A 13,474-nucleotide genomic window follows, 5' to 3' on the forward strand; every position below is an offset into this window, starting at 1 on the left:
TAGACTTTAAAAACACTTAACCAGGAATGTCAACAAAACATTTACACAGCACCTTGGAACATTCAGAAGTTCATAGGTCTGATCACAAGACTTCTGAAACATTAAGATTTTCTTCAGTCCTCTGAAGCAAGATTAAATATACACTGTATTCTCCCTTACCATTCCAAATAAAGCAAATGCTTCTAACTTTTTCATTACTTTTTCCTGATTTCTCAGATGGCAAAAATAAAACTCAACTGTATTTATATAAGAACACCAAGCCTTACAATAGATACAAACTCCAGAGAATCACATCACAGAATCACAGAATGGCCTGGGTTGGATGGGACCTCAAGAATCACGAAGCTCCAACCCCCTGCCACATGCAGGGCCACCAACCTCCACATTTAATGCTAGACCAGGCTGCCCAGGGCCCCATCCAACCTGGCCTTGAACACCTCCAGGGATGGACGGGGCATCCACAGCCTCTCTGGGCAGCTGTTCCAGCACCATCAGGCATGGCAAACTGAAAACAAAGCATAGAATGTGTTAACTACTTTGGCTTTTGAGCCCAAAGCCTTCACACAGAGGAGGGTTTGTTGACCAAAAGTTGTTCATTTTGATTCAGTTATACCAATTTGTCTGAAAATAATGCAAACAGCAGCAACACTGTCCTGTAAAACATGCTCTGCTCGTTTTTTTTTTTGCCTTATTTCTGTCCTTTGTTAATGATTGTTGCTTTGTATAGCTTTACAATATGTTTTATTTTGGTGCATGTACACTTCAACATAAACAGGTATCAGTTTGCTTGAGATAAATGCCAATTTTCTTTTGTAGGTGTATTACCCAAACCTGGGGTGGATGTGTGTTGATGCAACTGATCCAAAGAAGGGGAACTGGCTGCGGTATATAAACTGGGCACGTTCAGGAAAGGAGCAAAACCTGTTTCCTCTGGAGATCAACAGGACCATATACTACAAAAGTTTAAAGGTATCAATGTCTGAGAAGAATCAATTACTGCTTTATTTAATACATTATATTTCATTTCCCTCTACTCAAAGCTTGATAAAATTGATACTAGATGGGTGAAAATCTAGCAGGCTACATAGAACGTGTTTTTTCTATTCCTGTAGATACTGAGATGCTTTGTATTGAGTAGAAACCAGTTGTTATAAGATGCAAAGACCAGAAATACAACCTTATAATAGTCTTCCAACAACAAACAAGTTTTCTTAATTCCATACCTTTCCAGTTTCATTGCAGGAGAGGGGGTGGGGAAGGGTACATTGCATTACTGGTACATTGCACCTCCTGAGTGATGAAAATATTTTCTTAGCTGTAGAGTATGATAATGATAAAATATTGTAGCTCTAACTTATTCAAATCTCTTACCAAGAATCTTATAACAGTATGTGTAGGTTAACTTTGTTCCTTCTTAGAATGCTTTTGTGTATTTACAGCCTTGCTGTGAAGCTGTGGATGTTTCTTAAATTTCCTTGAGACCAATAACATTTAACTGTTCTACATTTAAGAAGAAAAGAGTTGATGCTATACAGTTTTGAAGTTTATAGGGTAATATAAAAGTATGTAGAACTGTTATATTTTAGGTCAAGCTTGACTGGGAAAAGCCTTTAAATATTTTCTGAGCTTTCTGATAGCTTTGACATAGCATATTCCATATTATCAGCTAGACTGGCTTGTCTGTACTGTTCATTCAGTGACTGTGTGCTCTCAGGGCACATCTGTAGCCAGCTTACTTTGCTCTAGACATTTTATCTTGGGTTGCCCGATCTTTGCCATACTCACACTAACTCATTTATCTAAGTGAGCTTTTGGAGTCACTCTGACACTTTAAATTTCTCTCTTGTTGAGTCTTTCCAGCAAAGCTGTGATAAAGACAGATGTTCACATCTCAGATCTGTTTTCTCAAAGACAATACTGCACTTTGGAAAATAATTGTACTGCTGAGCAAAGGCTGAGCAATGCTGACAGAATAACAAATATCTGGCTCCAATATCTGAAATAGCCTTTGTTGCTTTGACTGTCTTCTTCAGCTTGCAACCTGATGAATTTTATCCCAGTAAATCTTGCCAGCTAGATCATGCTGCCAAGCAGCTTTTTCTGAAGACTGCTGGAGCATCCAATAAGGCTCCTTTTTTTGTTGTTGTTTTGTTTCAAAGTTCATCAGGGATTTCTTGCAGTGTGATGAACTTCTAGCTTCTCTGGGATGCAGTGAGCTTCTTCAAAGAGCAGTCTTGAGTTCAGCAGTGTTTATCTGCTCCTTCAGCAACCACTGTGTGCTCTGCCTTTCCTGCTGTGGGGTTGGTTTAGCTGCAGGTTGCTGTTAGCAGTACCAATCCTGGAATCGTGGCCTAGCATCTGGGAGCTGATGTATGCTGGTTGGAGTAAGCCTTACACCAGAAACAGTGTTACCTCCAGGCTGCCTATGTGTGAAGGCTTGTTGCTGTGAGCTGTCACCAGTGCAGAAGCATCTGTGAGTAGCTTTTGATTTGGGTGCTGCTACAGAACCACTGAGTTGTTTCTGCCTTGTGTGTGTAGCTCCAGGAACACAGTTCAGACATACCTGAGCTCTGCAAGGCTGAGATCACTCATATTAGCACTCCCAGCTTCGTACTGCTCAGAAGTGTCCAAGCTGTTCTAGGAGTGTTGCAGCCATGGTGCTTGGGCTGGCAGCTCACCCCTGCTGTCCCTTGGTAGCCACTGACACACAGGTAACTGGGCAGCTAAGTGTGAGGTCATGGTTGGACTTGATAACCTCTGAAGTCTTTTTCAACCTAAATGATTCTGTGTTTAAGTGGTTTGTAAGGCAAATTCTCACCTTGCAAATTTGTTGTGGTTTTTGAAATGGAATTTTGTCATGAAATTGGACAGTTTTCACCACCATTAAACATTCAGCATTCAATGGATCATGTCAAGATTTAGCAAGTTTTTGATTGCATGAATGGGCTATTCTTTAATTTAATTAATGCTAGTAATAATTGTAATGATAATTACCCCAATATTCCGTCTAATGTCTTAGCTGTTCCAAGAATATCAAATGCCAAAGGATGGCATTGTCTGGCACTTCTAAAGTTACTTTTTATTATGTGAAGTGACAGATTTAGAGTAAGCAAATTTCTGAACAGTAGAGTGAAGAAATTGAAAGCTGAGCTGTGAGAAACTGACAGCATAGGTAGGGGGATAATGTAGAAGTGATTTTAAATTTGTGGTCTCATTGGCAAGTTGCAGCATGAAGGCATTTATTGTCTGTTGTATCAGTTCTCACTATCCTATAACTTATTAATTTTCCCTGCAGTTTCTAACTCGAAAAGAATTGTGCTGTTTTCTGCTTCCTTTTTACAAAGCGTTGTTTATACATCTCCCATTTATTTAAAGATTTGGTTTCTGTCTCGTTCTCAGTGGGGGAGATGAATTTGTTCTTACAGTGTCCATATCAATCTTAGATTCACATTGCACTTTATTGACCAGTGAGACAGAAGAAAACATGTATTTAATAACAGCTCACATGTTCAGGTTTTGATAAACTGTTCCTAAATGGCCCCTTCTTGATCTTCTTTGTAATTCATAAACTCAGGGGAATTCCATTTAGTGATAAATAAACAGCACAGCTTTTATTTACCCCCAACAGAAAATTAGTGGCTTGTATATCATTTTGTTCTGCTTTACCTGGTAGCATTTTAAATGCTGTAATTTTTTTTTCCCAGGGTTTGTTTGGGGGGTTCTGATTTGTAAGTTTAATCTGTAAGCTTTAATTTCCCTGTTCTCTGCTATACATGAAAAGTAAAGTAAAATTTCATGTTGGGGACTCCTAATGAGGTCTCAGATAACATTTTGAACTAAGCACAAGCAAATATTTTTTTTCTTCTATCTTCTCTTCCTCTTTACTGAAGGACTGAGGATATTTGTAGGTTGTTTTGCATATGTTTTCCCCAGCATACATGTATGAGAGTTGTCATATTTCACTGAAACAGCTTAAACTGATTACAGGGTTTCAGAAGTTCTTCCTGTCTCTGCTAATTAAATGAGCTAGATGAATGGTGTTATTCTGCACACAGTAAACTGCAGTGAAAACTCAGTTTCCAAAAGTCTCCTAAATAAGTTAAGCTATGATCATGTCCTTGGTTAAGGTGAAATTAATTTGTTTATGGAAAGATGTTTTGTCAGACAGCTTTACAATAACTTGGGGAACACAATGCATAATAGTAACATACAGAGTGAAAAGAGACCCAAACACCAATACCACAAAGTGTCTGCTGTGGTTACAGCTGGGGAGGTAAGGCCACATCCAAATGCAAGAGAGCAGGGTAGCAGTAAAATACAAAGTCAGCAGTGAGAAGTGCATGTTCTAGTAAGATCAGATAGGTAAATGCCTATCTCAGCCTTCTGTCACCGCTGTCCCAACCTGATGCTACATGATCCAGGGGTGACAGCCTGGAGGAAGCTGTTTGTCAGGGTGTTGCTGGAGGCTGCAGAAGTGGCATTTGGTCACTGCGGTCCTTTTCTCCCTCCTATTGCTGCTGATGGAGCTCTTTTGTTGGTCTAATTTTGAAGCGGCTGCTGCATCTCATTTCAGAAGTACAAGTTTAGAGGGCTTAATTTAGATTCTAGCGTTGTTACTCCAAAGCTAAATTCATCAAGTTGAATGTCAGTTCCAGCCACGGAACTAACAAATTACATGTTTGTTATCATCATGTGTTTGCACTGCCTAGTTTTACCAGCTTTTTTCTCTGGGTTTGTATACGGCTGAAAAGTCATTTGTGTCAGATAACTCTTCTTTACGCCAGCTGCAAGATGGAACCATGCAAATACCAACAGCAGCGTGGCCAGGGGGTGATTCTATCCCTCTTCTCTGTGCTGGTGAGACCTCACCTGGGGTCCTCAGTACAGCAGAGATGGAGAGGAGGAAATGCTCCCAGGGCTGGAACGTGAGGACAGGCTGAGAGCTGGGGCTGTGCAGCACGGAGCAGAGAAGGCTGCAGGGAGAGCTGAGAGCAGCCTGTGTGTCTGAAGGGCTGTAAGAAAAAGGGACAGACTGCAGCAGGGTGTGTGGTGATGGGACAGGGAAACGGATTCCTGCTAACAGAGGGGAGACTCAGGTTGGATGTAAGGAAGAAGGGAGGTGAGGCACTGCACAGCCTGCACAGAGAGGTGGTGCAGACACCCAAGGTCAGGGAATGGGGCTCTGAGCACTGATGGAGCTGTGGGTGTCCCTGACCTGATGGCCTTTAGGGTCCCTTCCAACTCCAACCATTCTGTGGTTCTATGAAACACACCACCATCACATCAGCCCTGCAGAGCTGTTAAGGAAGCCAAACAGCAGGCTTTGCTCATATTACAACCTCAATGCTTAACTTTGTAAGTTATAACTTCAACACTTGCATCTCTTGTTGCAGTGTCAGGACATAAAGATAGCTATCCAGTATTCTGTGATGCTATCCAGTATTCTATGATGCTATTGCCACTGTCAAGTGCTGTGAGGCCTTCTGAAAAAAAAAAAAAAAGTGCTTCAGAAGGAACAGATTCTGCTATTGTTCCTTATACAAAAGTCCCCTTTGGCTTCATGTTTGAAATAATAGTCTCAGGCCACCCTTGGCTGCAGCGATGCCTGGACTGAAGTCCGTGCGGCAGCTGCTTCTAGGAGGGGGCGGGGCTGGCGGGGGGGTGGCTGTGCGCCGCGCGCCCTCCGGCCGCCAGGGGGCGCGATCGACGTCTCCCTCTGCGCGCGGGGGCCCGCCGCCAACAAGCCGCCCGCTGATTGGTTCCGCTCCTCTCTCTTCTCTCCCCGCAGCCAATCGCGCCCGGCGAGGAGCTGTTGGTGTGGTACAATGGGGAGGACGACCCGGAGATAGCCGCCGCTATTGAGGAAGAGCGAGCCAGCGCCCGGAGCCGGCGGCACTCCCCGAAAGCCAAGAAAGGTAAGGCCCGCCCGCCGCACCGCCGGCCTCCGACCGGGCCTGGGGGCGGCTCCGAGCTTCCGCCGGGTGGGCGGCGGCCTCCGTGACCTTCCTCGCCGAGCGGGGAACTTACCGTCCGGCCGAGCGCCGGCAGGCCCCGCCGCGGCCCTCAGCGGCTGCGGGCACTGGCGGGCGGAGCTGGGCGCGGATATCCGCCCTTACGGCGCTGCGATGCGTCGTGCGGCCCCACGCGTGGCCTTATGTAACCGCGTCTGATCCTGCGTGCGATCCCCGGATCCGGCGCGGGGAGCTGTGAAGGTGACGGACGAAGCGAAGGAGGAACGGAGGTGGCGTTTAAAGCGGCGGCGTTGTGACCCCGTGGCTGATATTGGGGAAGGCGGCTGTTTGGTGCTGCTTTAAGCGCTGCGGTTTCAGCCTCTGAGCCTCGAGTGCTGGCTTGGATTTCGCTGTCTGCCGTGGGATGCGTTTAGTAAACACGTAGCACATGCATAAGGGCACCTCGGTGAATTATTGTGCTTTTTGTGCTTTTTTTTTTTTTTTGTAACTGGGCATGGTGTTCACAGATGGGATTTGCGTGCCTGTGATTTACCTGAAAGGCCAGAAAAACAACTCGAAAGAATTTGATTAAATCATAAATTAGAAAAACCAGACGGAGTCATTTCTAAGGTAATTTTTCATGGCGTGGAAGATTGATTTGCATTCCTGAAACTGCAGATTTAAAAAAAAAAAAAAAAAAAAAAGCAAATCATTAAACAACTGTGGCAGTTTTGGGTGGGTCGTCCTGTGCTGTTCTGTAGCTCTGAGGCTTTAACTGCTAAGGGTCTTAAAAGTGTCAAACTGCCCTCATTTAGAACAATAAATCTCTGTCCCCATTCTATAAACATAATAAACTCTTCCTAAATACATTAATAAAATCCTGAACATAGTTGAGAATAGAATAAGAATTGTAAGGCCTCAGTAACTTATTAAGTATTCCTGTATCGTTAAGCAGGAAGGCCAGCTCCTCAGTGTGGTCATTTTGGGTTATTAAAGCTTCATTATCAATGCTCTGTCAGTAAACTTACAGTGATTTGTTCTATTCTAACGTGTGCGTGTTTTGAAATTCTATAGTTCTATTATTAGGAGGTTCCATCCGTTTATTTTTACCCCTTCTACATTTACTCTCAGTTATTTTAGTGTTTGTAGTAGATCTGATATTTGCAATTCACACTTGATTGCTTCTAAGTAACATAATATTTTGTGCTGCATTGACAGCACTCACGGCAGTTTAGATTCCAAAATGGTTCCCATTGCTGACACTCCTCCTCCTGGTTCAGAGGCTGAGATTTTATGGGAGGATAAAGGAAACAAGCACTGAATTCAGCAGCTCTAAGCAGGTTTTTTTGTTTGGTTATCTTAATCTTTTTTTTTTTCTGTAATTCTGACTTTACAGTAAAAATGGGAGGAGGGGAATGTTGCAACCTCTTGCATGTGAAAAAATTGGAAGGCAGTGCAAAGAATGCAAGTGAGCTTCCAGTGTAAGAAACTTCTTAGAAGCTCGGTGGGAGAGTTGCAGAATTGGAATTCATTGGCTACTGACACAGATCAATTAATTCCTTCTTTATAAACTTCATCGTGTTCTGTTATAGATTGAAAGCATAAAACAAGAAAGGAGAAAACAGAACTATGTAAGAACTGCCAAGTGTAGACAGCTCTGAGTTGCTATGTCCTGCATAAACACATTTTCAAGAATAGAAGCAGACACTTTAATACCTTATAAATGCCCAGACAAGGCTGTGTTTGAGAAGGGCATTATAAGAGCTGTATGTCTTGAAAACTGACTTAATAACTGATCTATGTTTAGTAAAACAAATACTCTTTAAGTTCAGCTTAGGCCTTGTGCTTGGGCACTGAGATGCTCACATTTGGTCTTGTGGCTGCAATTTGCTTCAGGAAATCTGATTGTATCAGAAGAAGTGATCACAGCAGTCACAAAGTTGTCCAGTTAATCGATGCTCAAACTGCTATAAAGCTTATTCCATACTGTGGGATAGGATTCCTTTTGGTTTCTGAACAAATCCTCCCATGCTATCAGTGCAGAGCTTACCTTCAGAGCTTGGCCTTCCTAAACTTGTGAAGAGCCAGCAGCTGACCCAGCGTGCCAGTGACACAGACAGCAGATGGAAATACCACGTCCTGCTTGCCCTTGGTCTGACCTCTGGTGCAGGTGATTACTGACACTGGGTTCATAATCTCCTTTAGAGCATATTTAGGATGGCACCTGGCTTCCTCCCCATACACAGCATCTTGGCTGTGCCTCAGTCGTGCATCTCAGAGCTCACCTGTTCTGTAGCTGCACCTCTCCTTCACCAGCTCATAGTCTGGCATAGTTCTGTTCCTGTGCTCTGCCTGCACAGCCCTGTGCATCTTCTGATGTCAGGAGTTACTGGAGTTGGCTGAAAGTTCACATAGCTGCAGTAAATCTCTTGCATTTTTCTTTTAACATGCTTAGGAGTTCCAGATTCAGCGACACTTCTAACTTTACTTCCCTGCATTGAAACACTGTATGTAAAATGTTAGGGTGATTGGGAAAGGAAACCAGTAGGGTAAAAAAACCAAAACAAAATGGAAGCAACTCTGGGAGCATCTCAGACTTCTACAGCAAAGCCCTGCTGTGTCTGACATGATCACTCAGTGTTTGAAAGCCAGTGCATAGGAAGATTGTCAAGGTCAACAGCTCATAGGAAAATGATGCAGTGCATTTTTTTCTGCTTTTTCTGTAATTTTATTCACTTGTTAAACTTTCCAGCCTTTATTGCCAACTTGTCCCAAGCTGAAGTTGATGTTTTCTGACCTGCCTATCAAACTGTTCAAATTGCATTCGTAGAAGACTTTTTCATTAATGCACTTTCTAAGGAAAAACAACCAGTCTAGCTTTCACTTGACAGTTAAACTCATAAATCTATTAGAGAAGTAGCTTGGGCTTATTTTCCTTGCCAAGGCCTGTTTCTTTTAAATGTGACAGTGTAGTGTAAGTAGTAATATGAAAGATTAGTGCTTCTTTCAACAGGCTCCCAGAGCATTGTTTTCTGTTCTCAGACTATTGCAGCTGGCTTTTCTCTCTCATTTGTGTGCTTTTCTTGCACGGACCCGTTTACTCAATGTTATTTGGAGACCCTGGCTTCATTCTGAATTTTCCTTCTAAAAGTAACTTCGTGCAAACCAAGTAAAAGTATTATAGAGAGAAGGTGGTCATGTGTAAAAATGCACACTTTTATGTGGCTGTGATCTGAGGTGCTGAGAAAAATAAGCACACAGCAGTGAAATAATTTAGGCTGCTCCTGTCGTGGCTGTGTGGCAGATGAGAAGCCTGGTCTCAAGGGAAGAAAGATACTGACACTGAATGGGGTACAGTTGTGCACTGCCACATGCTTGTGAGTAATACTTGAGACAAAAATGTTTTTTCTTAACAAAGGAGATGAGGGCAGTGCTTTACTTCTGTGCTTCTTTCTATCCCTGCGGTAGCAGCTCCATGCTGAGCTGTTTGGCTGTATTTGTCTTAGCTGTGTTCCTCTTTGCAGTTTGTTTAGGCAAAGAACCCTGGTGGCATCATTTGTACCATTGTGTGGAATAACGCTGTGTGTGCCTCTCACATCTTCTCTCTGTAAAGTCAGGCTTCCTCAATAGAGAGAAAGAAACTTGGTAACTTTGTGTAGCTAAAAACATCCTGCATGAGCAGGCTTGGGCGGGAGTCTGTTCTGGAACCAAGTGACCTCACAGGGAGCCCAGCTGTGAGCTCCTAAAATACAGCCTTCGTTGCAGTAAGACAAAACTTACTGTCCCCATAGACCCTGGTGAATACTCACTGTAGTGCAGTTTTGAAGTCTCATGTGGTTGCTCATAAATCTATTAAAACTTTGCTACCATAACTGCCTCTGCTGCTGTTATAGTGGTGTTTTTTTTTTTTCTCCCATAGTTCTTATCAGACTTCATGGGATGTTCAGTGAACAATTCTGTCCTAGAGATAGCATGAGATTAAGGTGGATGAATTATAAATCAATTACGATCAGTTACAAATGATCATTATGCCATGTTTTTTGTGTGAGGTTGAACTCCGAGTGCAGCTTCAGGCTTCAGCTTCTGAGACTGTCAATCAGTGCTGTCATAAAAGTGACAGTGGATTTACTTTCATGAAGCAGTTTCAGCAACAGCCACGCTTACAAATTGCTGCTGTGTTAAAGTGAGATGTAAAGGTGGAACAAGCAGGTGAGGTTCCGTTCATGCTCTTACAGTATTTCCTCTTAAGATTTATGTAGGCATTTTCACTTAGTTCCATTCATCCACGGATACGCATCCCGTTCACAAAATGTAGGCTGTAGATTGCCATCTGGATGTCATCACAACTGGAAATCATGGCCCAATGATGCTGTGTCTTTTTTTAAAGTTGCTTATTAGCTGGACTTGTTACAGTTGAAATAGTTGAGTATTGGAATGCAGGCCATATTAAGGTTTGGGAAGTTTGTGGAATCATCATAGAATGAACTGGGTTGAAAAGAACCACAATGCTCATCCAGTTCCAACCCCCTGCTGTGTGCAGGTCACCAACCAGCAGCCCAGGCTGCCCAGAGCCACATCCAGCCTGGCCTTGAATGCCTGCAGGGATGGGGCATCCACAGCCTCCTTGGGCAACCTGTTCCTGTGCCTCACCACCTTCTGTGTGAAAAACTTCCTCCTAACATCTAACCTAAACCTCTGCTGTCTCAGTTTAAAACCATTCCTCCTTGTCCTATCACTATCCATTCTCACAAATAGCCATTCCTTTTCCTGTTTATAAGCTCCCTTCAAGTATTGGAAGGCCACAATGAGGTCTAAGTTGTGCATTTGTAGCAAGGATAGCCCTCAAGGAAATGACACTGTTATCTATTTAGCCCTACTTCCAACAGATTTAATGGAAAGCTTTGCAATTCAAGGCTTCAAAGTTTCTTAGTGACTGGGAAGAGATAAGGGAAAAAGGAGAAGGTCATAAGGAAGTTCTGCAGCAAACCTCTAGAATGAAGTTCAGTTTGAATTTTGAAAAATCAAACCATTTACAAGATTCATGATACAACTTCAGTTATAAAGCTGCATTTGGTGTGTTAAAGGACCTGCATCTCTCATGGCAGCTTCTATCTGGTGAATATCTGATATCCTTGAGGCCTTCTAACTGGTAGAAATGCTTTCACACCTCGAAAGGAGAGCTTTTTGAATAGAACCTTGGCTGTTTTCCATTCCCATCTGCAGCAGTGCCCTCAGCCCCTCTGATAGCTGCAGCTCTGAGCCGTCCCAAGCAGCAGGGTGAGATGGTTATGATTCATTCCAGCTTTGCTCCAGCCAAAGCTGCATCACCATCTTGCTGCCATTAGCACCACAGACACCAACCTTTGTCTGCTCCGACGCAGGACTGGTGTGCTGCTAAGAAAGCAAAACCTCGTGTGATAAAAAGCTATGGAAGGTCCTGGAGGTGGTCAGGAATGCTGTGTAAGGACTGTGCTGATTTTATCAGATCCTCATTAAAGCATGCAGTGCTGTCTTGCACTACTGCATCCTCCAGGCATGTCACTTTCTGTGTGTTTTGTCCTTAAGATAACAACGTGCTTTGTGATTGTAACAAATCAATATGTTTTTAGCTGCCAGTAAAGGCCAGCGTGTATATATTTGCCTAACATAATAAAAACCTTGTATGATTCAGAGATTCAAATCACAGTCTACACAGCTCTGTATTTTCCTTTTTGTTTCTTCCTCGTTTGACTTCCATATTGCTACTTAGCAAGTTTGCTAGTGCTGTCTTCAGTTAAATAACCTGCAGTGGGAAGGAAAACAGGGCACCAGGCAGCTTCCCAGTATGAATCAGTTTTTTTCTATTGACCAGGGTTAACTTTGAAACAGAGGGGTGGGGGATGGGAGCAGACACTGTTTTCCACAGTCAAACAAGTGGTTTTCTTTTTCATCACTTAAACAACTTACACGAAGCTTTAGGATTGTCCCCTTGCTTGTGACACATGAGAGCAAGCTTTGTGTTTTCTCTTATGCTCTGTGAGTTACTGCCTTGCCTGCACTCAGTCTGGGTTTGCCCTCTTCCTTAAAAACCCATTGACTTTATTCGCATGAATAATCCTGTCTTGACTTCCTTTGCTTTGTATCCTATGAAGTCGAGGCTTTACCCCAGACAGTTACTCTCCCTTCTTTTGTCCTCTTACAATGGGAGACTTTGGGTGTTATTGTAGATACAAGCTAATCAACGATTGACTTCATTGTATTTTTATTTACCTTTAACTAATTGTCATTTTTCAGCCACTCCTTATTTTAGTGGAGGCTCTGAGTTCTCCTTGGAATGGAAACCTTTCCTACCCCTAATCATCATCATTACAGCTTTTCCATAACTTTGCTTTGACCATTTATTTTACTTGAACTATTAATGGGAGCCTCTTGTTCTGAGGACACATCTGCAGGTGCTTGGTGTTATTTATTATGAAATTACAAGCAGGGACATGCTGCATAATATCTTCAAGTATGTCATACAAAGTTTTGATAACCTATTTGTGGGAAGAGATGTCCATTCAACAGTTATTGGCAGACCAGAGGGTACTTAATTTTTTGAATCTGTCAAGCCTTCAAATGTATTTTGTCATTCTTGCCAAGAGAAAGGCTTTGTTGCGAAGAGTTCTCACTGCCCACAGCTGCTGTATCAGGTTCCTCACTGTAACATTACATGGGCCTGTAAGATTGCACTTGGGTTTAACAGTTATTGAAATAAGACTCAATGGCATTTCAACCCTTGTAGCTAAGAAATTAAGTGTTGTTTGACCATCAGATATTCATTAGCAAATATTTACCTACCTTTTATGAACTCTTCCCCTGGATTAAGCAAGTGCAACGTTTATTTGTATCACAGTGTGTGTTTGTTGCTTAGCATGAAGCCTTCAGAAGCATTTAGGAGCTTACCAAGGTTGCTGTGGTGGGTTAATTTTGTTGTCACACTTTCTGTCAGATTTCTATAAGAGCTTTGATAGACTGTGATTAATGCTTTAGAGCTTCAAAGAGGCTGTGTTATTAATGTGAGGGTTGACATAAAGTTACTCTAGTGAGTATTATAATAGCTGAAAATCTATCTTCATGATTCTTGTTGCTGCAGAATGCCATGGAGATGGGTGGTTGGCTGTACATCTGTTTTAACTCGTGTTGAGAGCCAGATTCCTCACTTGCTTGAGTCTATTCAAGTATCAGTCTGGTTTTATTTGGCAGTCCATAAGGAAATTCTTTTCTTGAATGGGAAAGGCTCAGTGTTTCTGAAAGTGGCTTGATTACTGTAAATTATGGTAAATTTTCTCATGCAGTGCTGCTGTGCAAGGCCAAGTACATTGCAAACTTCCTCATTTCTGCAGGTAAAATGAACCATTTAGCTGGGTGCTAAGCTCCAGCATCAAGCAACTCAACAGCAAGGACAACTGCTCTCTCTTCAGCAGCAAGTTTGTATCAGAATCTTAAAATGCACACCTTTGCCTTAGAGTCATGTTCTTAAAAGGGAATGTGCACAGTATGGG

General features: G+C 42.6%; 1 protein-coding gene and 1 long non-coding RNA gene across 9 annotated transcripts in view; one reads left to right on the forward strand and one right to left on the reverse strand.

Moving 5' to 3' along the window:
* The window catches only part of PRDM2 (PR/SET domain 2), a 63,214-nt gene that overhangs the window by 18,772 nt on the left and 30,968 nt on the right, over window positions 1-13,474 (forward strand). For 5 of the 8 annotated variants that reach the window (XR_016459420.1, XR_016459422.1, XR_016459421.1 and 2 more), the window contains exons 5-6: window positions 817-969; window positions 5,789-5,915. Coding sequence is in view for 2 of the 8 variants with exons in the window: in XM_031613392.2 (XP_031469252.2) it covers window positions 817-969; window positions 5,789-5,915 (280 nt within the window). In the remaining 6 variants the exon portion in view is untranslated. The other 3 variants (XM_090123111.1, XM_090123112.1, XM_090123110.1) reach the window with 3 other exon arrangements.
* LOC149915253 (uncharacterized) lies at window positions 6,432-9,635 on the reverse strand. The gene is made up of 2 exons (XR_016459428.1): window positions 8,237-9,635; window positions 6,432-6,623 (listed from the first exon to the last, which is right to left on the reverse strand). It is a non-coding gene; the product is annotated as an uncharacterized LOC149915253 (long non-coding RNA).

This window comes from Phasianus colchicus, chromosome 22 (genome assembly GCF_987193195.1).
Source record: "Phasianus colchicus chromosome 22, bPhaCol1.hap1.1, whole genome shotgun sequence".
In the NCBI taxonomy this organism is placed as follows: Eukaryota; Metazoa; Chordata; class Aves; order Galliformes; family Phasianidae; genus Phasianus; species Phasianus colchicus.